This window comes from Micropterus dolomieu, linkage group LG05 (genome assembly GCF_021292245.1).
Source record: "Micropterus dolomieu isolate WLL.071019.BEF.003 ecotype Adirondacks linkage group LG05, ASM2129224v1, whole genome shotgun sequence".
NCBI classification, from domain to species: Eukaryota; Metazoa; Chordata; class Actinopteri; order Centrarchiformes; family Centrarchidae; genus Micropterus; species Micropterus dolomieu.
This window is the reverse complement of record NC_060154.1, coordinates 8,471,773-8,499,381: the sequence shown is the minus strand read 5'-3', so window position 1 is coordinate 8,499,381 and position 27,609 is coordinate 8,471,773. Positions and strand designations below refer to the sequence as shown.

The 27,609-nt window shown below is 39.2% G+C and overlaps 2 protein-coding genes across 4 annotated transcripts; one reads left to right on the top strand and one right to left on the bottom strand.

The window, feature by feature from the left end:
* Positions 1-356: 356 nt before the first annotated feature.
* On the bottom strand, positions 357-5,248 carry ttc22 (tetratricopeptide repeat domain 22). Its single transcript, XM_046050379.1, has 8 exons — positions 4,986-5,248; positions 3,974-4,274; positions 3,410-3,465; positions 3,210-3,325; positions 2,954-3,072; positions 1,439-1,600; positions 1,032-1,184; positions 357-949 (listed from the first exon to the last, which is right to left on the bottom strand). The coding sequence occupies exons 1-8, from the start codon at positions 5,246-5,248 to the stop codon at positions 413-415; spliced, it is 1,707 nt and encodes a 568-aa protein (XP_045906335.1). The 3' UTR covers positions 357-412.
* A 4,517-nt stretch (positions 5,249-9,765) lies between these two features.
* lurap1 (leucine rich adaptor protein 1) lies at positions 9,766-25,178 on the top strand. Of its 3 annotated transcripts, XM_046048656.1 has the most exons (4): positions 9,766-10,366; positions 22,660-23,525; positions 24,386-24,435; positions 25,041-25,166. In XM_046048656.1, exons 1-3 carry the CDS (start codon positions 10,154-10,156, stop codon positions 24,402-24,404), a joined length of 1,098 nt encoding a protein of 365 aa, XP_045904612.1. In that variant the 5' UTR covers positions 9,766-10,153; the 3' UTR covers positions 24,405-24,435; positions 25,041-25,166. The 3 variants fall into 3 exon arrangements, with proteins under 3 accessions (XP_045904612.1, XP_045904610.1, XP_045904609.1); XM_046048654.1 differs by having other exon boundaries at positions 24,386-25,178; XM_046048653.1 differs by having other exon boundaries at positions 22,660-25,178.
* The last annotated feature ends 2,431 nt before the right edge of the window (positions 25,179-27,609 follow it).

Genomic DNA, 27,609 nt, shown 5'->3' with positions numbered 1-27,609 from the left:
GACGGCTTATGTTGGCATCCTGAACATAACCATTATATTATGAATACACCCAACCACTCTCTCTTCAATTCAGTAATGATCATAAAAGTTAAGTCCATCTTATTTTATACAAAAACTAACTATTAACTATTTTCCATCGTAAGGCAAGCTTAAAAGGAATATCCTTCTATGCTGTAACTGTAAATGTAGGCTACTCTGTAGATCCAACATTTCTGAAAGTTTTTCTTCAAAGACAAAAGAAAAACACCCCTTCAAAAAACAATTTAATAATAGCACAGTAACATCTTAAAAACATACAGTTTAATGTTACAGTAAATACAGCTGAAAGTGCACTGCTGTTCATATTTTCTGTGAAATTCTGGATGAGTGGTTGGTCATATGCCTGTATATCTATTAAAGTCACATATTTGCTTCATGTAAAGGAGAAAGACCTTGCGATTGGTCTCTTTTTAACCAGTTGTTTAGGCACCAATGTTTCCAGTAGCCTCCTCACTAGGTCCAGTCTGCCTGTCCTGATCAAAGCCTTGGATAACTCTGTGACCTCTTCTGTGTGAGTCCTGTAAAGGCATCTCAGCTCAGCCTTCACAATGTCCTCAGGGAACTTCTCCTCTGCCTTTTGCACCCACAGCTCCAGTTGGGTGATGGCAAGGCTGGGGTCAGGGCCTCCCTGCATGAACAGAGCCAGGAGGGCCTGTAGGAGGCAGCGCAGGGCTGTTGTGTCTGTGCTCCCTGGTCTCTCTAACTCCACAGCATGTTTGAAGCAGTCTGCAGCATTCTGCTCCTCACCTTTCATCAGGAGGCAGCGACCTCTGAGCACGTGGAGGTCTGGCAAGCTGTCACCCAGCTCAAACTGTAAGGCATGGGACAGACTCACCAACGCACTGTTCACTGCCCCCTCATCCACCAACAGACTCTCCTGAAGGGCATCTACACCCATGTAGTAATACACCTAAAGGGAAAAACATGACTCTGAAAACCCTGTTGCCGTAGAAAATCCATATATATTGCTCATTAGTGGTTTGTGTCTTTACCTGTGCCATCTCTAGGTGAGTTCTCAGACATGGACGTACTGTTAAGACTTTGTCCAAGTCTTTTCTGGTCTCAGTTAGCTTCTGTCTGTCTGGGATTCCACCTTGACCGTGTTTTGCCCTCTCCAGGTCCCTGACGTAGAGCATCATATTGATCTAAAAGGAAAAAATGTAATAAATTATTTATATACACCATTTTCAATATTTTGTTGTGTATACAGGTGTTTGGAGTATAAATAGTCCCCTTTTCCATATAAACTGAATATAACCATTTATTTATCCAAAATTAGTGCAAATCTGTGCATCTTTTAGCCAGTTTCAATGAGAATGCAAATTCTCAACCATTAAAGGGATTTCACAATTGGCTGAGTTTTGCCAGCTTGGTTTTGACACTGATTTGTCTGCTGTACCTTGGCACGAGTGCAGTAGGCCTGCCAGTTGATCTCTGGGTCTGGGAGCACATTTAGGGCCATGTTACAGATCCCTGTGGCCATCTCATGTTTGCCCAGCAGAAAGAAGACCTTTGCCAGAAGGTTCAGGGTGAGTGCATCATCACTGGCCAGATTTATGGCCTGAGGACAAAGACAGTTATATTGTATATTGTAGTGAAAAGGTAGTAGTTGTAGTGAGGTAGCTGTAGCACAAATTATTCTATAAAGTAGGGCTAAGCTTGCAGTGACACAAGAAGAATATTAAATGATTATTAGAGCAGATCACACTTTAGTAATTTTCTGTATTTCAACTTGAAACAGGTTGTTGGTGGAGGGACACACAATGCAGATTCATTCAAAGATGTTAATCAGGTGAAGGGTACTTCTATTTAATGAGATGGTTGTGGGACTGTTATATATAAATATGTTATATATGGAAAATTAATTGTTTTGAGTGGAATTTAAAAACATCAACACACCAACCGGTTCCTGTCAAAGGAGGACTTTTACAAATTACAAAAACAAAAGGGACAATATCTATTATTGGCAGAAACTGTTAGATGTACAACTGGTCAATCCTAGTTAAGGGATTACATATGTAGTTCATGTAGTTTATGACATTTCTACTGTTCTATAAACTCATAAATCATTTCTTGTGCTGCTAAATCTGCACAGGAAATTGATGATATTATGTTATGTGCATAAGATATACATAGCTTCTATGATGTATGTACTTAAAACATGAACAGACAGGACAATGTAGTCTCAGTATTTTTAGTATAAAGTGTGAGCCTTTGGGGATATCCATGAAACAGATCTCTTCAACTACACTTGTAGGTGCAAAGCTATGAATCGAGCTAAACACACATAAAAAGGTTGAAGACAGGAGTTAACCCCTGAAGTGAGAGACTTAGCATTCAATAAAACATCAAAAATCTAATGATAGTGACTACAAATCAGAAAAAGAAATGCATTGATGTTAGTAGGCTACAGTAGATAAGAGACAAGACAACTGGATTCACGAAAGAGTAAGCTAACTGTCATATTAGACTAGTTTTCCCCTCAAGCCAGGAAAAATGTATCACCAGTGGAAGAACGACACTAAATTCCCAAAACTGTTCAGTCAAACTCTACTTAAATTTGCAGGTGTATTTAGATTTTTGAAGGTGCCGGGACTTTACATACGGGAAAAACTGGAGTGTGAGGCCGGTAAGGTGGATGTAGTAGTGTCAGTTAAACTGTTATGGAAATGTGCCATAGTGCTGCAGCTGCTACTAGCGACAGAATGTTCAGCTGAAATTAACAACAAGTAGCAGAACATTCAAAGAAAAATGACAGGAATGTAAGCAGTTTTTGATGAGCCACAGAAGAGGAAAAGGTTTATCTGATTTAACAACTTCTACAACAGGTCTAAGTAAAATATCCCTCACATGTTTTTTTTCTCTTAGATTGCATGACATTTAGTGAGAGAGCTAAATGTGAGGGTTAACTTACAGTTCCATAGCAGGATAGAGGATCAGAGGCTGAGAAGCCACAGTCATGTATAGACATGGGCACAGTGATGAACTCTTCCTTCCTCTCCAACATGATGCCAACATAACACCAGGCTAGAGCTAAGAGGAGAAATCAGTTAGGGTGTTGACCAGGTTCTAAATAAATATCACTAGCAGAGCTACACTGCACATTCAAGATAATGCCTCAAAATGTGCAGCAGACCAGATGAATTCATATAGAAACATATCTCTTTTACCTTTGTGTTGTGTTTTCTCAGATTCTAGCGTTTTTTTGAGAAGCGTCAGTCCCTTATTGTAGTGAGAGAGTCTGGAGTATTCGGATTCCTCTTTGCTCTTTACTATGTCATCCAGTCTGCAGGGAGAAAATGACTTCATAAAAATTAATATTTACACATTAAGTGGTGCAGTGGTTATCTTTTGATGCAATGTTGTGTACCTTATATAGATGACTGCCATTTTGAAATACCAGCTTCGTTTTTCCTCCATTGGTATCTGAAAAACAACAACATACTTTACTAATAGTATTTAGTTAGGAATAATATTACATTTACTGTGCAGGATTAAATATTTAAGTCTAAAGGTACATGCCCAGTAGCATTGTCTAATACTACGTGCAGCTTCTGTGCTGTGCCAAATTTGGTATTGTGTACAATAAGAATAAAAATTGGCTCGACTTTATTTTGGAGGAATATTAGTTTTATGTTATTATGAGCTAATATTCATATTCATAAATCTCCTAAGCATTGCCACATCCTCTAATTTCAGTAACAGTTTGGAGGTGAAATCAGTCATAGAAGCATGGCATTGAATTAAAAAATTTCTAATAAACGCTGCATGGTTGAAATACCAACCACTAAAATGCTGGAAGGCTATGATGCATGTCATCTCATCACATAACCAGTCATTGTTTCGGTGCTTCTCCTCACCTTTAGATTCAACATATAAATCCTAAACTGTTGAATGGACGTGTAATGTAGTACAGAATTTGTTTCCATCTTACCAGCTGACCCCCATAGTCCAGGGCTCTGTTGTAAAGTGTCAATGCTGCTGTCAGTCTCTCCCTCAGGTCATCCTCACTATCCAGCTCCACATCATGGGGATGCACATAGGCCTGCTCAGCCAGACAGCGAGCCGCCAGGAGCCTGGTCTCTTCCTGAGAAGCTTCTCCAGCATTTAAGCCCATAAACTGGGACACTTTCTCCACACACTCCCCTGCATCCAGCTCTCTCTTCAGCTTGTCATACACGTAGCCCAGGTTGGCCCAGGCATTGAGGTTACCAGGGTCTTCCTTACAAATGCTTCTGAAAGGCCAAAATACACAGAGATTTTGGGGTTAGAAAAATATACAGGTCTCAAACATTGGAAGTAAATTAAAAATATTCCATGATGTTTCTTTCTTATTTTGACAAAAATACTGTATATTATTAGACACAAAATTCAATATTGGATTGCCCGAAATTTGGAAAAGACGTTCATGGTCCCGGCGGCATGGTGGTGCGGTGGTTAGCACTGTCACCTCACAGAAAATACTCTTTATTATCTGTGTAATTGGGGTAAAGTCTTACATCTGTAGAAAGCAGAGTTAGCAATATGAAATAAAGATAAATAAAATATTACTGGAGCAATCCATACATTTGTTGATATTACTTGTTAATTATATTTATCTTATCCAAACAAACCATTGGTGTGTAGTCATGTTAACTGTATGTTTGTTATGCATTTGAGATTACTGTGAATTGACATGTTGGTCTTGATTTTGGTTGATGTTTTACTGTAGCTGGTAAAAGGACACTTACCTTTTCTTCTGGTGTGTAGGCATTCACTGTGGTGGTTCTTAGTTAACTCACAGAGATTAGGTATATGTAGTAAAACATGTTTCAACCTGTGTGGTGTTTCGATTATAAGGAGTGCTACAGAAAAACACACATTACTAGTCAAGATGTCTCAAAAGGAGGCCTCTTGCTTAGTGAATGTTGTGCCTTTAAAGGAAGTGTGTAAAAGTGTGTCACCACCTGAATATTTCCTCGGCCCTGTCCAACTCTTCGAGGTGGAAAGCCAGCAGACCCAGCAGATTTCGGACAGCGTACTGTAGATATCCAGCTTCAGCCTCTAGCTCGCCTCGCAGGCTCTCCTGTTTTAGATAAGTGTCCCTGAGTCTTAGCTTCACAGGCCCAACAGGATCACAGTTGAGGTTGAGGTCCAGGTGAAAGTGGCCAGGAATGTAGTCCATGTCCTCCATGAGAGACTGAATGTCATCTGTGCTGTCTGACTCCATGGCCTCCTGCTTCTCCTGCTCCACCTATACTGAAACTATTTTGACCTAAGATCCTTCCAAAGAAAATACCTCTCTTCCTTATCAGCCTACAGTTGCAGTCAAGCTACAGTGACGAAGTTCACCCACCCACTCTTGTCATCCTGGTCCAGACAGGTTGAACAGGTTAGGCTTGGGAGTGACTAGGGAGTGGAATAGAATGTAAGGGGGACATGGTGTACAACTATGGATACATATTTTTACCACACATATATTTGTGGATTTTTCTTTTTGTTGGAGTTTGTATGACTTTGAGTTGTTTTGGTTTTTCTCTGACTCTTTTTTTCGTATTTGCCTCTTTAACACAAAAATCAACTGACATCCCTCAAAGTCCATTTTGAAGCCTTGTTTTGGAGAATGTTTTAAATAACCCCCTTTGCCCTTGCCTGAGTCAGCTTTAGCCAAGAAGAATGTGAACCATCAGGAAACACTAAAGGAAACTTAATGAAATATTCTATTATGTTACTACTTTAAATTACCTTTACTTTAACAAAAATTCAAGATCAGTTAGATGTAACAAAAATGGGTTAGTTTTCAAAAGATAAACATGCAACTGTATGATGGCATGTAAACCCCTAGAGGAGATATGCAGATACTCTGCAAAGAGTTCAACAAAAGCAAGCATGAATGTGAATCCTCATTGTCCTTCATGTCACAATACTATCTTACAAGATCAGATACACACAAGATAAGCACATTTTTGTTTTTGAATAATTTTGCATACAAATCCAACCTCTTCCACCAGAGGGTAAACTTTCACTATGATAGAAAATACTGACAGTGGAATAAAACAGAAAGGGTGTTTAGTGTTGGAAGTCCACTATCACATGCAGTGTATCAATGGGCTTTGCAGACCCACATTAAAGTATTTCCCAAGCAAGTCTAAGCTCTCAAAGAAGACATGGGAAAACTCTTAAGAGACCTTTGGAGAGATAATTCAAAGAGAGATCTGCCCTCCTCTGACAGCTGGGTAGCAATAATAGCCATAGGTGGGAACAAATCAATTAAAAAAACGTCCAGTAGGGTTATAGGAAGTGCTACTTAGATTTAATGAGACCAATATAAAACATGTTCAAAAAGTTAAGAGTTCTTAAACTGATATTTAAGTTCAGGGCAGAGAAACTTTCCCTTGTCAGCAGATGAACGTGTGTGTTAAAGTCTGCACATATTGTACATCATGTTGCACAGTGAAGGTCAAATATCAAAATGAAGTAAAAATTACCTAAACACATTTGGTGGAGGGGGACAACTGTTGTTCGTCACAGTCCTTAGTACAAAGGACACAGGTTGGAGGGATATGATGATGTTACATGAATCAAATTCAAAGATGGAGTAGGCCAGTAACAGTTCGGGAGAAAACAGCAGCTAGAAATTTTTGGAGCAAAGAAAAAGTTTGCATGAAGAGAACATAGCTTGTGGCGATGGATCATCGGCTCACAGAGCACACAGGTCAGTGAGAGGAGCATATTTATAATATCAAACATGAATGTTTTTGATGGGGTCGTTTGGGAGCAAACCGACACAGATATGGAGAGAACATGCCGGCCCACACACAAATGCCTCAGTAATATTTGAACAGTGCTGAAACACCTATGCTGCCCCTGAAGCACAAAGACAGAGTTACCATCAGATTGTGTTGCATAATGTGTATTTAGTACTGCAGATTTGCCTCCTTGTGGGCAGCCTTTTCCATTTGTACCATGTGGGTGTACAGAAATCTGAAAATCTTCTCCTCTCAACAACCGTTGCCATGGTAGCCATTATGGATACCAGGCTGATTGCATGGTAACATAATGATTACAGATGCTTGTTTGTTTGGCTGTGCACCCTCCAAGTCAAAGATAGGATTTAAACAGTGTTTTGCTCAGAAGGGCTCAAATTTAGATGATAGATTTTACATCCCAGCAACCAAGAGACAAAACAAAGGTATTATGGGGAGGATGTTGACCCCTAATAATCCCTGTAGGTTTAGCAGTACTCCCCTGTAAAGTGGGATTAGGATATGTGTCCTACTTACTGATGAAGGTCCTTTTGCAGTCATACTAACCCCATGTTAACCTACTTAATGGTTTTGGTGTCTGTCTTAATTGTTGGCACAAAGAGCAGTATGTAATTGATATACTGATATGATTAGATGAGAATGGAAAGGTTGCCTGGTATATTGTGAACATTATGAACAAGAGCATAGATGGCAACCTGGCAGCATCAAAGTTATTTGAAATCCTTCTCTGAAGAGACTTTACATTTACATTGACAGGAGAATAGCCGGGACGTTTGGGGCCCCTCACAAGATGTGACACTGAATACAAAGGATCATAGGATCACAGGAAAGCCTTATTAATCCAAACGTTGTATCTTCTTATCCCTTCCGTCTAAACTGAGCACTTCTGAGTTATTAATACCTTTGTTACACCTTCACTATCTATTTGTAACACTGGTCCAAAGCATTACTGGAGGGATTTATTGATTCAGTATCATACTGTATATTCTCTAAGTGAAGAGAAGTAACCTCACTCTCGTTTCCAGGCTCAGTAGCTCTCATGCCATATCAGAAAGAGTGCCCTAGTCCACCTCAGATCCTGAATCTTGCAACGTATTGTTATTTAATGCAGATGTTGACCCCCCTTTTTACTGAGACTCCCCCTTTATCCCTTATTCCCCCGAGACACACGGGAACATTTAATTAGAGCTTATTCTGTAGCTGAAAATCCTTTGCTTTTCTAAGCCACTTCATCACTATTGACTACGACTGTATTTCCATTCTTAGTCAGCCGCTCTCTGGCACCTTGAGTGAGTGTTCACAGTGAAAAGCAGCTCTTCAGCTCTCCAGAGGCCTTCTGTGACTGCAGATTACACCACTGAATGTCTCTTTGTGCAGTCTCTGTGAGTAATAGACATATACATTAAGCATTCAACATTTTCTAAACAGAGCAAATTTACCAGAAATGATGACTAATGACATTCAGGATATTTTCAATTAGTTTAACCTGGTTTTCAAAAGGTTTCATAATTCTGTTCCATCCTGGACAAAATCTGAGGGAGTTTAAAGACCTTGTTAGCCATGTGTCCTTCTGAGTTAGAACTTGTGGATAAAACAATTTCCAGATATTGATTTGATTGCAAATTTTAAATGCGTTCCCTCCCAAGTCACAAGGAAAATGTCTGGGGAATATTCTGATTCCCAAACACCTTATTGAATTTTCTAACTGATCACGTATATTTCCATTGACAGCTGCATTTAATCTCTATTGCCCCAAACCATTGCCAATACAATACGTCAGCCACCCAGTCTCATAACCAGGAGATTTAACATGATGTATTATTACAGCCACAGTGCTCATGGTTCCAGATGAGGACTTACAGACCTGTTGAGGAAAAGTGTGCCTGGACTGAGTCTGTGAAGGCTGGGAGAAGGTTGTCATGTAGAGCCACTGGGTGTGAGTGTATGCAAGTGTATCGAGAGTAATGCGTTAGTCTTAAGTAACACAGACATCTGTCGTTCATCATTACACTGATTAGACTCCCTTAGAATTAAAATCTATCCCACCCCACAGGGACTCTGCTGCATCTAAACAGCTTCTCAGGGAAATTATCTGAAATCAGCTGCAACTCATATTGCTATTCCAGATGACAGTATGTAATGGATTGATACATAAACAAGGTGTAAAACTGATGTACATTAAGAGATTATGCGTAGAAAGGGTTTACACATGTGTCTCTGTGTGTGTGTGTGTGTGTGTCTGTGTGTGTTTTATTTTGTAATATATGTATGCAGACAGTTTATTTGATGGTCTAATCATAGACCTGATTCTGAAAACATTTACTTATCCACCTGAGCTGATGACATAGTGTTTTAATAGGCATGTTGTTTGACATGTGTATAATAGATCAAGCCTGGCAAATCTGTGAGTAGCCTACATCATTGATACACCAATTTTGAGACTTCATTACAACAACTATTAATTACAAAGAATCATGCCCATTAAAAGGATTAGCAGTTACTTTTTGCATTGTACACTAAGAGCTTAAATTAAGCTTCATATGCAGGATATTGCATTAGATTTATTTAGGTAGCCTTTATCTAAAAAATTGATAACTCTGTTATGATTGTGGCTGCTTGTTGTTACTTATAATTGATGCTGCATAGTGTATCAGTATCAATCTTGCTGATAATACTTGAATGTAGGACTTTTACCTGTAAAGGAGTATTTTTATATTGTTGTAGCCTAGTTGTCCTTTAGCTTTTCACTGCTCAATTGAAACAGTTATTTCTATTGGAACAGTTATTTCTATTTTGGTAGTTCCCAATACTCAAATCCAACGTGTTCCCTTGCGCGTGTTTTATTTTGGAAATCACAGCGGAAGCGATATGATGTCATGGTAGGATAATGACAGTCTGGGGTCTCCACTCGCGCTCTGCGGCTTCTGGTCGCTGTCATCATGCAGGTGGAATCTGCGCAATGTAGCTCAAGCGATCTCCAGCAAAACACACCAGCCTCCACGGGCCTACAGCGACCACACGCCGGACTCCGGACTCCTGAGACCAGACTGTGGAGGAACCAGTAAACATTAAGCCACGGGAAATTAACAGCAAATTAGAAGATTGTTTTTTCGCTTTCAGTTTGTTTAAAAATACGGGCTTCATCAATTTGACACCAGATGATTTTACAGCTGAAATAAGAATTCCTTTAAGCATTATTCTGCTGTTGTGTCGGAATGTTCTTCTCTACTGGCGCAGTCTAACTCAGCTGGAATCGCATAGGATGCCATACAATCCCATAGGGAGTGACTCTAGCAGCAATTTCCAAGAAACGAAAAGGACGTAGTATTTATCCTGCGGATCTTTTTTACTTTACACACACGTACACGATGGATGAAGGCACTGCCAGCGAGACCATCCCAGATCTGAAAGACATAGAGGTGAAAATTGGCCGGAAGACCCCAGAGGGTTTGCTCAGGTGGATGCGGGAAGATGCGTCCTCTCTCCGGGGAGACGCCAAGCTGACCACAGCGCACGACACCAGTAAGGAGACGGGGACGAAGAGTTTGGATGAAAAGATAAGGAAATTGAAGCTGGAGATGGTAAGAGTGCTTTTGCCGACTGTGTGTGTGTGCGTGCGTGTGTGTGCGCGCGTGGTAACAGAGTGTTAGACGTGTGGCAGACTTGTTTTCCAGGATGTGGCATTAAACTAAGCCACAGTATTGAGATATATTGATGGCTCACTCCTGCTCCAATGGACAATGTTGATGTGTATGTTGAAACATTTATCAGCAGATCAGTTTATCATGAGTCAAGGATGGTTGAAAACTGCAGCACAGTCATAGACTATAGTTGTACAACTCATGGAAGTGTGAATTAATGAATGAAATACAATACAGTAGCCTACCAAATAACATTAAGAATAATAATTTGTATTGTAAAAAATGTTTAAAAAGCCTTTTCTTGTTAACCATGTCTACCAAATGTTATTAAAGACCAAAACGTTAGTTAATGTGCAAAACATGTGTAAAATAATCATTGAATATCTGCTGGTGATGGAACATGGTTAACTTCTATTTACCAATGAGACATCCTCAAGCCCCTCCTCCTGCTGATGTACCTGCTGTGTGCACTGAGGTAATGATATATAAGCAGATAGTATTTTTTGTACCATAAATACAGACCATAAACAAACAATCTTGATCCCTAGATTTTTTTTTAAATAATTGTAACCAGTAGGCTAAGTAGACCTATTGAGCCTACAGTTGAAAAATCACCTTGTCAATGCCCTCTGGCGCACAAATTCTGTAATGGTGACTGTTTCTAAATTTACTCAAACTTAGTTACTGTACAGCAATTTCTTGTTATTTATTGGCCAAAATATACACCAATAACAATATGTCTACAATAAGCAAATATTGGCTGATAGTATAAGCCCGGGTGATTTATCAGTCTAATTCTGACTGCAAATCTAAAAAAACGTTTTTTTTCATAAAATGTTTATAAAAGCTTCCTTTTTTGAGCAGTGGTAGAAATATTCCAAGAATTTTAAATTTCTCCTTTGGATCTGCTTCCTGTGACATTAGCCATTGAATGTACCCTTCAGGACTGCCCAATTATAAGATGTCTCTTGGCACCTATAGCAGTTTTTAGGCCTCCAGTAATCTCACTAACCAATGTTTTTTAATAATTTCTTACTTAATTTGTTTATCATATTATTACGTGTTAAGTAATGTTAATAAAGCAAATAATAAAGAAAAAGATATGTTGGTCATATAGATTATGGATTAATAATTTGATGATTTTAGGAAATCCACTTTTCCACTCTTTCTTTTGTTAAGTTAGATGAGAAGATCAATACTACTCTCATGTCTGTATGGTAAATATGAAGCTTAAACCTGCTTAGCATAAAAAATGGAAACAGAGCTGTTGATCAAATCTGTGTACCACCATCTCTAGGGCTCACTAATGAACTCCATATATCTTGTTTGTTTAATATATGCCAGAACAGAACATATGCCAGCAAAAACAGGTTGTGATTTTTGTGATTTTATGGGGCGGGGGTTCTTGGCCTGATGTAGTGACTTCCTGGAGTCTTGTCATCCCCGTGAAGTTGCCAGGCAACCAGCGGAGACAGGGTGGTATCGACCTTCTCATCTAACTCTTGGCAAGTAAACAGGCGAAATCACAGTCCAAGTAGTCTTCAGAAGCTTACAAACTGCATTTGAATGTTTTCTTTTGATTTCCTATAGAGCAGCGGTTAAGCTGTTCCATTAAACAAATATCTCGTTATTTTTTGTTTATATAGATCCTGGCCTCCTCCAAACAGTGGAGGTCTGTAGCAATATTGCACTACTCTACAGTTGTTTTTTTCCCCCTTCTGCGACCATGTATGTCATACATTCCTGTGGTTGTGACACAGAGCACACGCATCGCCACCAAACTCTCCAAACAAAGCAAACTGTCTTCTTAGAGAGTTTTTCGAAAACACATCGGTTTCATTCAAACATCCAAAACACATTATCAGTCTGGTGGTCACATGTTAGAAATAGACTCATATTTCACTCTAGCGTTGTAGCAACACAAACCCATGATGCTGGCAGCCCAGATGCACATTAGAAGTCTGGAGAGTCCTGAAGAGGAAATAGTCCTCTCCACAGTGTAATTGAACACTTCCTGAAGAAACATTGTCAGCTGTGCTTTTAGGAATGTGGGCTTATAAATACTATTTGGCCCTCTTAATACTTATCAATGTCTTGTAACTTGATGATGCTTATTTGTGTAATCTAGTTAAGTTTAGTTGGATTCACATGTGACAATGAATTAGTTTTCATGAGACCAGCATGGGAGTTTCTGACATTTCTGAAAACAAAATGTAAAACGTGTTACATTCCCCTCTGCTATTTTTATTCTTTACTTTTTGGTTGTTGGATGTTGGAAGCTTTGTTGCCAGCAAAAGCAGTAATAGGCACCAAGGCAGGCAACTTCAAGGAAAGATGTGTCAGCCTCTTCCCTTTTTCAGATTAATGGAATTTTACCTTAGGTCTTTTATGGATGAATTTGAAATTGCGCAATGATAATATAAATTATTATGCTATCAAATTGGGAATGTTATAGAAGAATCATTCCCCTGTTATAATCCCCAGACACTGATGTCAGTGCCAGTTCCCAAGTGTACAGTTGACCAAAGCACCCAGTTTGGCTTCACAAATCGTCCAGAGCCTTTCTATAAATCTTTTGAGAGCAGAGGGCCAGACTGATTTGTTAACAGTTTTAGCCATTTCTCAGGTCTGCTGCAAAGGAGGGAGGACTGTGAGAGAAGTGATAAAGAGCCACTTCCTAACTGGAGGGTAGTGAAACTGCCAGCACAGAGCCGGGATGCTCCTCTGTGTGTGTGTGTGTGTGTGTGTGTGTGTGTGTGTGTGTGTGTGTGTTTGCGTGTTTGTGTGTGTATGTGTGGTTGTTTCATTCATCTTTGAGAGTGGTGTGTAATGGGAATGGCAGAAGAACAGTTCTGAGCATTGCACTTTCATCAAAAATCTGCTTAGTAAGATGTGCAGCCTGCAGAGTAATTGTAAATGGAAAAGTCCACGTGTACACACACACACACACACACACACACACTCATGGATGCATTATAAATCTGTCCCTTTTAGTTGCTTTTATTTCTCACAGTTTTCTAAAACTGAACACGTTATGTTGTACTGATAAGTTCCACTTCCACACACAGACACACATGCATGCTGGATGTTAAGTAGCAGGCTAATATCTGCTTTTTTTTCTCACCTTTTCTGTTTATTTGTGTTTGTGTGAGTGTGTCATAGTATTTACTCTTGTGTTTCACAGTCATCTCTGTAAGATCAAGGATGTGCGTCTGTGTGTGTGGGCCATGTTTTCACTGTGTCACCGCAAGTAATAAAATGTTGCTCTGCTTCTTGTTGACTGTCAGGAAAACATGATGTTTTTCTGAATTTTATTACGCCACAGTGTATGTTAGACTTTAGGCCTTTAACACATATAAGGCAGTTGTACAATGTCTTTCCCTTTGCATATCTAGTTTACGTAAAAGTAGTTGTCCGTGTTTTGGAGCACCTGCAATGCTATGGAGCAGTTTGATGAGCGGGGTGCCCCTTTGTTTGAGCAGGTGATGTGACAAAGATTGTTGTCAATGGTTGCACACAGTGGTCGTAGAAGTTTTTAGATCATTTCATTAAGTAAAAGTATACTTAAAGGTGGGATATGCTTGCACAACTTAGCTAACATTACTTATATTACTTGCTGTGTTGTTAGTCACTTTACATCATGCTATTTGTCATGGTGTTGGATTTCTACAGAAACACATACCCCACCTTAAAGTACAAAACTATTCATCAAGCATCAAAATATATTTAAAGCACTAAAATTAAATGTACTCATTATGCGGAATGACCCATTTCAGAATCTAGGCCTAAGTATTTAGTTAAATTCTACGTGTGGTTTTATACTATTTCATTGAACAACAGTTGGTGGTAACACCAAGAAACAATGCAAAGGCAAAAGGAGGGTAAGAAGAAGCATGCTAGTTAGCAAACATGAATGTCAACAATGCAGGTTTTAAATGTAAAAAAGATTAGCTTTGTAAATGTTTTGTGAGGAAGAATTGAGGAAGAAAACATTTCTGTTGTTTGACTAATTGATTCATCAACTAATGTTTGAACTAACACCATTTCATCGTTGTTCTTGCAATAATATGTCAGAAATAGGAAGGAAGTGATCTAAATGACAGGTAGAGAGTGTATTTCATTAGTGAAAAGGCTTTTGGTGTGATCTTTTTAGCAGTCTGAATCTGGTTGAGGTTGTCTGCTAACATATACCCTGTATATTGTGTAGACAAATACTATTTCGATGCTAATGGTTCAGTATGGTAGAGAACATTTTACAGCACTGTGAGCTGAAGGCAGATATTATTAATGATTTTAGTGTTGTTGTTCATCTCTGTGGGTGAAGTTTTAAAGCTTAAGCATTTTGTATTTGTCTCCAGCTGTCCAATGGAAGACACACTCTGACACATTGATCTAAACAGACTCAATGGATACAGAGATACTCCTTTAAAACCACAAAAGACTGGCACACAGCCACGCAAACAGATACACACACACACTAAAGTCCTGTTGTATACCAGCTGCTTTGCATGACAAGGACCTGCATTTCAGCTATCAAAGGGAGACATGCAGGGCGAATGCTGTGTTATTGCTGGGGGTATGTCATTCTTTTTTTGTCCATGTCTGCTAGTCTCTCTCTGTAGCTTTTCCCTGTTGCTCCCTGTCTTCCACCTCTGGGCAGATGAATGACAGTGCAAAGTCAGCTTTGAGCGCAGAGCTGATCTGTAGGGAATTAAAATCCATTTAATCCCAGTCTTCTTTCCCTGTCTGGCTACTGGCTATCTCCTCAAATACTTTGTCTAATGAAATCATTGCCAAATGACTTGAGCTCCTTTTTTTTATCCCTTACATTTTGCTTTCAACTCTGTTTCCGATAAATTCTGTTTGTATACACTTCTAACTATGTGTTTTAATAAACATATTAACCATAATAAACATTCCCAAATCAGAACAACAATGCAGTAGAACATTTTCCAGGCGATATTTTAATCTTGTGAAACAATGTAATTTCATTTGGTCTGACAGCACAATAAAATGTATATTGCAACAAAACAAAAACAGAATTAAAGAGAGGGACAAAGATGATACGGTACAGATATATTGTACAGCATTCAGAGGTTACCGCAGACAGATGGACTGTTGGAGAGACAGGGCCAACCTTCTGCTGTCTTTGAGACTCTAGGGATGCCGTATGTCTGCAGAAGGCCTGAGTTAGATTGCGAAGGTGAAATGACAGACAGCGACACAAGGGGACATGACAGAGAGAGAGAGAGAGAGAGAGAGACACTGCAGATTTAGATGGGTGTTTATTTTGCTGGTCTATGAGAGAATGAGTGCATGTTCATGCTGTCCCTGCTGGCAGTGATTCAGCAGTATCTGTGTGACATTGGGAAGCTGTTTGCACCACATGGGCCCTGCGTCACGCTTCAGCTGTTATCAAAATGTACTGTATCATGACTGCATGTCTGTGTTTCGGTTCAGAGACTCAATTTGTCAATATGTGATATATAAAATGGAATATATAGTACACTTAACATTCCCCCAAAAGGGAGGATGACATGATCAGATTCTGCAGCACCTTTCTGCTTCATTTTAGATATTGACGATGGATAACTAACATTTCATGAACAGTAATGATGGCCAAAAGTCATGTGAATTTATTGATTTTTAAAAATAACTAGGGATGGGGATCATTAATTAGGTCCCTATTGAAACTGTAAAGATTATTTTTATTAGCGCTCGAGCACGAACCGTGCGAGGTCCCTATTGAAACTCGAGCACGAACCGTGCGAGGTCCCTATTGAAACTGTAAAGATTTTTAGGGCCCGAGCACGAACCGTGAAATTTCGTATTTTATGGGTTTCGCGTGGCAAAATGACTCGCTAGCGCCACCTAGAAAATTGGAAAACATTAGCCCCTCGTCCACGTTCAACCTACATGCATGAAATGTTCAGGGGACATGTGTCATATCAAGACGCACAAAAAAGCCTCAAGAACCCATACCCTAAACTCAACAGGAAGTTGGCCATTTTGAATTTTACAGCCATTTTTGGATGATTTACACACTTCGTACTTTAACAAACTCCTCCTAGGGATTTAGTCGGATCGACTTCAAATTTCTGATGTGCCTTCTCAAGGCATTGACGATGAAAAGTTGTGCTACTTGTGAGTTTTCGTCATTGGGCGTGTCTGTGGCGTCTATGATTCGCCATGAAACAGGAAGTTATTATAACTTCAGTGTGCATGCTCACATCTGCACCAAACTGTACATGTAGGATGAGAGTCCCGCCCTGAACACATGTACATGCCGACATTCACCCACAGTCATAGCGCCACCTGCTGGCAACAGGAAGTGACCTTTAACAAAGCAGCCCCCGAGGCACGTTTGACCTACATGTATGAAATTTCTGTGGCACATGTATCATGTCCAAACGTACCAAAAAGCTTCTTGGAGCGATGCCCTAAGCCCAACAGGAAGTCGGCCATTTTGAATTTTATTTGATTGAGGTGATTGATTTAGTCGGATCGATTTCAAATTTCTGCTATACCTTCTAAAGGCATTGATGATGAAAAGTTGTGCTATCTGTGAGTTTTCGTCAATGGGCGTGTCCGTGGCGTGGCGTCAAAGATCAAGTCTTCACCATGACACAGGAAGTTGTTGTAACTTCAGTGTACATGCTCACATCTGAACAAAACTTTACGTGCTTGATAACTCTCCCACCCCGAAGACATCTACACGCCAATACCGATTTATATTCATAGCGCCAAGTGCTATGTAGCTTCACATAGAGGACACAGGAAGTGACATATAACACCTTCATGCAGTGCCGGAACCGCGTAGCAAATTCATAGCCGCACCGGCAGAGCTCCAGAGTATGCAATGCGGCCGGCTCAAACCCGGACGCGCTACAAGTGCGAGGGTCCGCCCAACACTGCTTGCAGCTTTAATTTTTATTGAGGAGGAGGTGCGGCTGGTTTGTCTCAGTTTTTAAGACTACAGACCAGTCTGTGCTCCAGACAGACAGCTTTCTATTTAGCTTGTTTTCAATATTTGGCTAATGCCAAGCTAGCGTTAGCTGTGCTTGTATAAAACATACAAGATGAGATACTGAGGACAGAGATGATTAAATGAACCATTTCTACATGTTTAACGTTACCTTACAGACAGGTGTATTGATAAAGTATTGTCTTTTTACTTGCGAAGGTTTTATTGTACGTACTTACAGTAAAGAGCGTAGCTGTCATCAGGTTTGATTTTCGGATTTTGAGAAACTTTTAGAACCGGGTACTTTTGGAACCGGGTCTCGATCCCCATCCCTAAAACTAAAAATTTTATGTAATGTTAGAATTTTGCAGCAGCTGTTGCCTCAGTTTGTGTGTCTCATGCAATCATTTAAGCACCATCTCTTCCTGGATGAAGCCATGATTCATAGTCCAAACATGTGATCCAAAACACTGCACCACAATTTGCTCTGCCACAAAATCCACATTTTGACAGATCAAATCTCCAAGATAGTGTCCAATATGCATAATAGTAAATTAGCAACAATCAGTTCTCACTGTGCAGTGTGAAGCTGTAGAAGGGACTTCTTATGTGTTGGGAGATCTGGGCACGTTCCAGGTCTCACTGGTTCCTTCTACTTAAAGAGCGGTAGAAAGAGGTCAGTCAAAATCAGGGATCAAAACACACCTTCAGTTAAATTCCCTCATGCAGAGGAGATCACTGAAGTGTTACCATCAGTCATTATCTCCTGTTGATGTTTTGGTCAGTGGTGATGTATGCTTATTGTTTTTGCTAAAATATAAAACATATATTCATTTGCTTGTATCATGATATTTATTTTAAAATCAATGAAAAATCGTCCTGGATGTCCAATCCCTGCTCTCATCCTGACTTCTGTCACATAAAAAGTTTTTGAACCTAGTTTGACCTTTTTTATTTGACTGGATCCTCCCTATAATGAGTATGTTTGACTTCATCATATAATTAAAGGCTGCAGACAATCTGGAAATCATGAAAATGGTGGAGATGAAAGAATTTCCCCCAAGAGCAGCAGCAAAACACACAATGCAAGACACAGTTGGCTTGCATGCAAATTGGATTGATTTCATTGTTGGCACAAGGATGGACATGTGGGCGTTTTTAATTAGATGCCAAAAAAAACCCATAAGAGACGTATTTATCTCTAACACACAATGTAATATCGTCTTTGTGATTTATAGATTGATAACCCACGGATTCTAAATATAAAAAGAAAGCATTGCTGTTGATGAGACCTCAAGCAAGTCTTGCATTTTAAATAATGAAATGAACTAATCTGGCATTTCTGCTTGATTTTCTTCTGTTGTTATTTTCTTGTATGTTTTTTATTTTACATTAGTTCACTGAAATGTTTCTTTCTTGGGAACTGTATGATGATGAATAATGCACACCTTCTATATGCCAAGATATAATTTTGAGGAAAACAAATCTATATTTTGGTCTGCGACTAATGATTAGTCTGCAAATTATTTGGTCTTTAAATGTCAGAACATTTTGATTATCAAGTTGCTTGTTTTGTCTGACAAACCCAAATATATTCAGGTTTAATATCACATAAAGCATTAACAGCAGCAACTCGTCACAATTGAGACCCTGGAACCAGGGAATAAAAGGCATTTTTGCTTTAAAAATTACTTTAATGATGAATCAATATTTTCTGTTGATAATACAGCTTTTTAAATAAAATTTAGGAGTCCACATGTTATTGTGGATATAAATTGTTTTGGTTTGATTGGATACACATACATCACAAATGCTTTTTGCTCAATATAGAATATGGAGTCAAATGGAGCCTTCCCACTTAGAAATAAGTAAAAGAATAAAGTGTGACAGCATAATATTGTCAGTAAGGTCCAGCTCAGCAGCAGAGTGAGCACAGACTGGTGGAGCGCTCCGCTTCATTAGCATTATGCCACCTCAGCGCTGACAGGCATGGAGCTACTTTTACTGCCACCCTCGTTAGGCACTCAGTCTCTGCCAGCCGAAAAACCTCAAACCTCAAACCTGAACCCCACCCCAAATGTCTGACTGTGTCCTAGGACATCAGCGGGTTTACAGCCACACAAACACACACACACACACACACACAGAAAGCTGTGGTTGTTGATTTTTAGTTCTTCTTCTTTGTCTGGCAACTCCTCCCTGCAATCATGTAAAACGTGCTTTTATGGGTGTTTCATGTACAGTATGGATGGGCTGAATAGGCAGATATATTTATCTTTTATTTTATGTCTCCCTTTCATCTCTCTTTATTTCTTGGTACTTTATCTCATGTTAAAGTTTTGTCTGCCACTTGCAATTTAGCTTACAGTGTGACTTTGGCATCAGCAGTTCTGCCATACATTGAACACACAGCTCAGGCCTTCTTTCCCCTAAACATGCTTTATTGTAAAAGCCCTAACACTCTGCTTAATGTCAGCTGTTCCAGGTTTCTTCTTTTCTGGCTCTTAGATTATGTGCACACATAACATATAACATATTAATTTAGTAGACACATTTATCCAAAGCAACTTACAATAAGACAACCTAATTGGAAGCACAACTCTCCCCAACATACAGCTAAAAGTGTGATCAGGGAGCTACAGTTCACGTATTTAAGGCTTTTTGTCTTTTCTAAGAAGTTATGTGGATGTAAAGACTAGCATGGGGTGTCGAGGTCAAGGGCTGAAAAGGTGGGTTTTAAGGAAGGAATTAATGTAAGTCTTCACCAGTCACATAAACAAGTTGATCAGAGTAAGTAACACTGTTTGAGCTTTTTAGTGATGTAGGCCCATATTAAAATCATAGTGGGCTGTAAGTAACAGCCCCAACCACATTCAATTGGATGGTTCTCAACATTTGTAGCTTTGGACTCCTTGAAATGAACCTGCTTGTGACCCCCTATCAAAGGTTATAATGTGGACATAAGTTGTGAGCACCCAAATAGGGATTTTTCCCTCTCTGATTGCATTATTTGAATGCCTGATGAGGTGAAAGAATCCAATATTTCACATGAAAATGCAAAAACCAACAGTGAGGTTGGGATAAAACAACATAATTTTGTGTAATTTTCTTATCCCTATAATCATCATGTGACTGTTCAGTTTTATCTTGTGACCCCTTGAAACCTGATACTAAGAAAGATGAGGGGATGACACTGAATTGGAGAGGACTAAATGTGATAAAGTCCTGAATCGTGAATAGTTTAAACAAAGGTCAGCCACCACTTACGCATGATGTATGAGAGGTATCATTTCCTTTACCTACACTGTGTTTTCCTTGTAGATGGAGGAATCTACAAAACACACTGACAAGGAGAGTGTTTTTTGATTTTTGGTAGGTGTTTTGTGGAACACTAAATATCATGACAGAAAATCCATACAGACTAAATTTTCAATGATGCATCTCTCCACAAGAGGCATAAATAGCTATGCTAACATTATGCAGATATAAATAGCTTGTCATGTTTGAAAAATAATAATAATCAATATGTTCTTCTCCAATATTTTATTGATTTAACGTGAAGGTTCATAAAGACCATATCTAGGAAATAAGAGAGGTATACAAAGACTTCATATAAAGCATACAAAGGTCAGAGGCCAAAGGTCTTAAGTTCCTTGCACTTCTGCCTAACGTGTAAAAATGCTACATGTGCCTTTTTTTGACAATTTATTGTAATTACATTGTATTGTAATTTATTTATTTTGCTCTAAAATGACCCCTTACACAATCTATAACAACCATTAGTTTGTGTATGAACTTGCAATGTTTGTGTATTTTGTCTTGCCCTATAACTCTGTGTATTTTGTGTAAGACAGTTTAGAATAACTGTGGTGGAATGTAATTAAATGCATGTATTGTAATGTGTTTAGACCAGTTTTAGAGCTTTGTACCTTACTTTAGTATTTCAATTTCTTGCAATGTTATACTTCTCTACTATATGTAGGATGGAACTATTGTTTTATTTACTGCACTATGCTTATCTGACAGCTATAGTTACTGGTTACTTTACAAATAGAAACATATGATGAGGTTTTTACCATTAAAAAAGTATTCAGATAACCTCATCATATATTTCTATAACATATATATACATACATGGAACATATATAAGTGTAATTGTGTATGAAACCTGTCTAAAAGTCTAAAAAAATAATTATGTGAGACAAAAGACACAAACATGGTATCGTAATAAAACAGTTTATAAACTATTTATTTTACAATATGACTAGAGAAAACAGAGTTGCAGTGTCCTTGAGAAAGAAAGAGACTGACATCCTAGTGGGGTCACAGTGAGCAACAGACACGTTGAAGGAACTGAGATACTGAAAGACTAAATGCTTAAGCTTCGCAAGAAAATAGCTATCTGCAGAGAGGGGTGGCAATCATCAGGCAGAGCTTTGAATGTCGGTTCCATATATCACCTCTTGGCCCTGCACCCTGCAGATCTCTGCTAATGTATTCTGGGGAGGATTTTTCCATGACTGCAGCTGTCTTTTCTCTCTTATTCATCATTTAGCTTATTCAACCTCTGACACACACATCCACATGCACACCAGTCACTGTTATTTATGATAAATCATTACTTTATTTATTATACCAGATGACATAATGAATAAACAGACATTTCAGTAGTTTGCACCATTTACAGAGCATTTAGACATCTTTTTACAGATTTATTTTCTTGATTGTATCTTCAAATTTGTCATACTTTCCATTGTATCAAACAGAGTTGCAGAGTTAGTTTTGATCATATTTCACTGTTAATACTTTTAAACAGCTTAATCTACTGGTTACAGCATGCTTCTCTAAACCTTCATTTTCCCTTTCTACCAGTTTTTCACTTTTTCTGTTTTCTTTTTATTTCTATCTGTAAGCTTTCTCCCTCAACCTTTCCCTTATATGTTTCCACATTGGTGCAGCGTATACTCGACCTGCCAGCATCTGTTATACTTTACTTCCAATTATGGTAATCTGCAGAGGTTTAATAGTATTATAATGGTGTTTGCATTTGTCTGTGGAGCCAAAGCTGAATGCTTAAAATAATTATCTGCAGAGTCCTGGTGGTTTCCCAGGTTCACAGTTTGTCTGGTTCTCATATTTAACACTTTTTTTCCTATCATAAACTGCTAACAATCAAAACATGAACTCAGTGAAAATAATCATAAACCTCAACATGCAGCTTTATGGTCTCTTTGTAATTTCATACATCTTCTATTTTATTTCTCCGTAGGCTCACTTGCGATCGGTGGATGTGAAGATCTTGCAGCAGTTGCTGGCGGTCCATGAAGGCATTGAGGCAGTGAAATGGCTCCTAGAGGAGCGCAGCACGCTGACGAGCCGCTGCAGCAGCCTTACCAGCAGCCAGTACAGTCTGGGTGAGGGCCCCGACACTTCCTGGAGAGGCTCTTGGAGCAGCCTGCAGGACCCCAATGACAAGCTGGACAACATCTCCATCGGCAGCTATCTGGACACCCTGGCAGACGACATGGATGAGTACTGCCCCTCTAGCTCAGAGTCTGTCATCTGCCCCATCACACCGCTTGTCTCAGAGGCTGCTGCTGGGGGCCGGATAGGAGGAGGCCCTGGGGCTACAGTTACAGCAGCAGGGACAGGAGCTGGGGTAGAGTTGAGGTCTGGTATTGGGCCTGAAAGTGGGATTTGGGCTGGGGCAAATGAAAATGGAACTGGCATTGGAAATTGTACAGAGGTGAAAGGTAGACCAGGGACTGGGGTTACCAGTGCTATCACTGGGACAGGGATTGCTGGGCGTGAAACTGGGAAATCAGCAGTTCCTGTTAGCTCTCCTCAAGCCAAGTCTGAGGGCTCCAAGCAAGCTGCTCCGGTCTGGACCAAGGTTGCTGAGATTGGTAAAGGAAGCCCTGTTTCTAAGAACAATACCCAGACACAAACAGTTAAGGCTAATGGTGTCCTGGAGAAAGCAACCATGCAAACAGGCAGCCCAGCCTGTCCCGGCCTCAACGAGAAACTGGGAACCAACCAGAGCCCCAAACTCAAACCTTACAAAAACGGAAAGATTGACATGGATACTTGCAAAATGAATGGCAGAATGCATCTGGAGTACGACGCGCACTGGCGGTGGGTGCAGTCACAAGAAGATGTGACGTTTTTGTAAGGAATATAATAACAGACTCTCTAAAGCTATCACTGTAGGATAGAAGAAGAGTGAACCGCTGTTGTGAAATGCACATAGTGAGGCTTTCCTTGTTGAACGACACTAGGTTTGACAAAGAATAACATTTTTGTCTTGTTGTTCCCTTCTGTGACTGCACTAACTTTCTATAAAATATTGATGTCAGTATTAAGGTGGATGCACATAACAGGATTCTGACCATATTTAGCCAAACTTAGAAAAAAATCAATTCTAAAATCCTGTGTCATAGCTTTTCTCAGGGTCTTTCTTGGCATTCCCTGACCTTTTCTCTTTTCTTTTCCTTTCTGAAGAACAGTGAGATGATCTGCCGGAGAGCTGAAACATGATTTTGAGAATTACATCAACCAATGTAAATTAGAAGAAATTAGAAGGATTCCCATAAACTACAATTTCTCTGCTTTTACTAAATAATTGAAACCCAAGAACACAAAAAAGATTTCAGATTTCCCCCAACCCACCCGAAGAATATCACTCTGAAGTCTCCTTAAATACTTAAATCCTCCTGTGGGGCCCTCCACAATCATCACCACTACTAAAACCACTGTCGTACTGCATTTAAAATAGTAGAAGACCAAAGTTTCCCCCCATCGACCCATTATGTTGGAGTCACAAATTCAATTGATTGTATAAACAAACCCTTTGACTCAATATAGCAGACAATATAACTGAACACGTAATGGTTATAGACAGTATTACTTGATAAAATATTAACTAAAAAAGTGAAACATAAGTAGTACAAAACATTTTCTAAAATCTGTGACTGTGTTTCTCCCCGAACTCGTAGCTACCAGAACAAAAAGTAGAAGATATGAAAATAGAAGACAGTGCACTGAGGTTAGTAAAAGTTTCCCTCATAACATCTGTGTCTTTGTGAAGCTAATGCCTTCAATGCTTAACCAACCATCTGCAATATTGTATATTCACTGAATCACAATACAGCTTCTCTGTGCATCAGGTACTAGTTGTGAATGGTGGTAGGCAAATACTGAATATGGCTGAATTTCCTTTTCTTTTTTAACAGTAATGGTAACCGTTGCTAGTTTTCATAAACAGCTGTTGTGCCTGACTGGTGTAAACCTTAACTACATATGCCTGTACTTTCCCCCCTGAGATGACTGCACTGTTGTTAAGATAATCTGACTTTGTTGAATGATTTTATTTGTATTATTTTTGCCTTCTCTCTGCTTGCATGAACAAATGGCTAAACCAACAGTCTGTGCGCTCTCGCCATGTAAGTGTTGACTGGTAAATGTGTTATGTTAGCTGGGTGGATATTGCATGCCCTGTGCTGAGAGCTTTACTGGTTAAATCAAGAGAAATGTGTGGAAGACCCAAAACAATCAGAGAAGAAAAGCAATATTTCTTGAAGCCTTTCTACTGGCTTACATAAGCAGCCTTTTCTCAGCAAATGAAATCTGATTCTTGTGTCTGTTCTTCAGGACTTTCCAAAACTACTGACAGGGAGAGGATGTGTGTGTTTGTGTTGTGAGAGAAACAGATGCTGACTGCCTGTCTGAGCACAGTTGGCCTGTCATGTTTCGGGTAAGAATAGACGAGTCCCAAAAGTTTTCAGGTGTTTTCAGCTCATTCATCACACCGTTAATACATCTCCTACCAGTCTGCAGTTAGTCATGTTAATGCTGCAGGGGTAGTGCAAAACTGTTTGAAAAAATGGAGGGAAACATATTACATAATCAGTACATAATCTTTTATGTTACAGTATACCTTGTCAAAATCTCATAAAAGGTGTGTCTTACCTTCTCTCCCACTGTATATGACCTGAAAAGTTGACATGTATGTTAATGTGTGGTATAATAGTGCACTTCTGTACCCTTCTCAAATCGCTGTAGGTCTCAAATCCTAAAATCTTTTGAACCATCTAATTGACTGTTCACTAAGCCCCACCTTCCTTAGTTAATGTTGTCTTTTTGTTCTCCCATGGCACATGAAGTTAAATATGGTAACCTGTCACATTTACAACTTGAAATACATTTTTGAAAAAATATTTTGTTGATTTCAGACAGAGATAGGCACTTTTGTAATGCACAAATGCCAACGGCCAAACAAAAAGAAATTCAGAAATTCATCCGAACTTCCTCGCTCTCCCCTGTAAATCGGGCCAGAAACAGGCTATTCTAGATCAATTCACTTTCTGCTAGGCCTCACTGTAACAGACTTCTATGTTTATAGGCAGCTACAGTGAGATGTTAAACTCAACATCTCTTTGAGCCACTGAAGTGTTTCCTCTCCTCTTTCTCCTGCCTTTTTTCATCCTACTTTCCACCACCACACTGGTTCAATGGAAATGTTCAGTCTGAGCCAACACACACATCATGCACACACAATGCCCCTCTCGCTGGAGACAGCACCATAAAGCCGACACCACAGAAACAGTGACTGTAGGCCAGACCTGGAGACAGGCAAGGAAAACTGTGCTCAAACTGGACCTTGAACTCTTCGACAAGTGGGAACATTTAAATAATATCTGTCCCTTTGTTTTTCTTTCCATCTAAATATCTTTGAATACAAAAAGAAGAGCATCTATCCATTGCTGGATATGAATTTCAACCATGGTATATAGCTACAGTATAGACATGAAGTCATTTGAAACCTCCTTCCCCTTTTTAACATATGTGTTGGCAGTAATGCAATATTGCATGCCAAAGAGACTGTCTGCTCTGCTAGTTTGTGGTCTACTTTCCAAATTCGTTGAGCTATATAGGGGGAAAAAACATTTTTGTGCAGTGAACAAAACTGTAAAACACATTACATCAAGCTATAGTATGTCTCGCTGATGCTATACTGTAACCCAAGATGTTGTAATGTGTTTTCACTGGGAACATCCAGTAGGTCCAAAATGGAATATGAACATTGTTTTTAACCACTCATTGGCAGAGATTTAATGGGTGGCTGACAGTCTAGGTTCCAGGAGAAAATTGCTTGTGGCCTCATTGTTTTTGAAAGAGGGATAATAACTGCTGTGTGCATGGATAAGAATGGAAGTCTTACTAACTGGCAAGCTTGCGGAAAATACCTTTCAAAGAAGATTTTTTAGAGGGTATGGAGGTAAACGCAACCCGGTGGGCTTGCCCCCTGAAATCCTTCTGTTCTTTCCTATTATGATGGCCAGGATTTATCAGATGCCCAGTGCGAGATGTGTTTGCCTTGGCTTCAGGTGCCAGGCACCCTCCAGCTATTCTGGGCACAAGACAAACAGCATGATTACAGACGAGTGGATATCCACAAGGTTGCCATGACAATGAAAACGAGCAGGCTTCAGCTCCAGCGGCTACATAAAACAATATTTACTGCAGTGCTAGTGGCAGTATAGCTGTACTGTTTGAATGGTGACAGGTGAGATGAAAGCAATGAGATAAGACGACTGGTGATGCATGTTAACAGAGTCAGAATAATAGCCATTAGAACAACGTTTTGACACCTTTATATATAATTTGTGATGAATCCTGATCACATTTTCATGTGTCTCGTCCTAGTAAGGCACCCTTTATAAAGGGTTGTAAGATTTAACTAATGGTTTTGTTAATGTTTTTTTTTTTTTCTAATTTACTAATTAAAGCCATTAATAATAACTAAATGTGGGTTACCAAGTAGTGAAAAATCCCTTATTTCTAGAAAAAAGCTGCAGACAATCTGGACCAACATCAATTTATTAACTTATTAACACTTGCAGACGTGATGATTCACACAGTTTTATTAATGACAAACAAACCATGAGCTGCATTATTACAAATACAAATACAAAGGATAAACACTAAACTAAAGGGATTTTTTACAACCACGCAAGCCAAAATTTGTGTTGATCAATGCTTATAACTGAACGTAAATTATTTATTAACCATTAATAAAGCCATTACTTTATCAAAGATGCCTTATTATATTCTGAAAAGCACCAGAAATAAGATTTAATATCCTGTGGAATAGCTATTAGATAACAATCATACAGGATGACTGAGGGAATGTGATTTGATCTGGCTGCTGCAAAAAGCA

Coding starts and splice junctions, on each gene's coding strand:
- ttc22 (XM_046050379.1), bottom strand. CDS start 5,248: ATGGAGTCAGACAGCACAGATGACATTCAGTCTCTCATGGAGGACATG. Junction 3,466..3,973: donor TGGACTATGGGGGTCAGCTG/GTAAGATGGAAA, acceptor GTTGTTTTTCAG/ATACCAATGGAGGAAAAACG. Junction 1,185..1,438: donor CCTACTGCACTCGTGCCAAG/GTACAGCAGACA, acceptor TTTTCCTTTTAG/ATCAATATGATGCTCTACGT.
- lurap1 (XM_046048653.1), top strand. CDS start 10,154: ATGGATGAAGGCACTGCCAGCGAGACCATCCCAGATCTGAAAGACATA. Junction 10,367..22,659: donor GGAAATTGAAGCTGGAGATG/GTAAGAGTGCTT, acceptor ATTTCTCCGTAG/GCTCACTTGCGATCGGTGGA.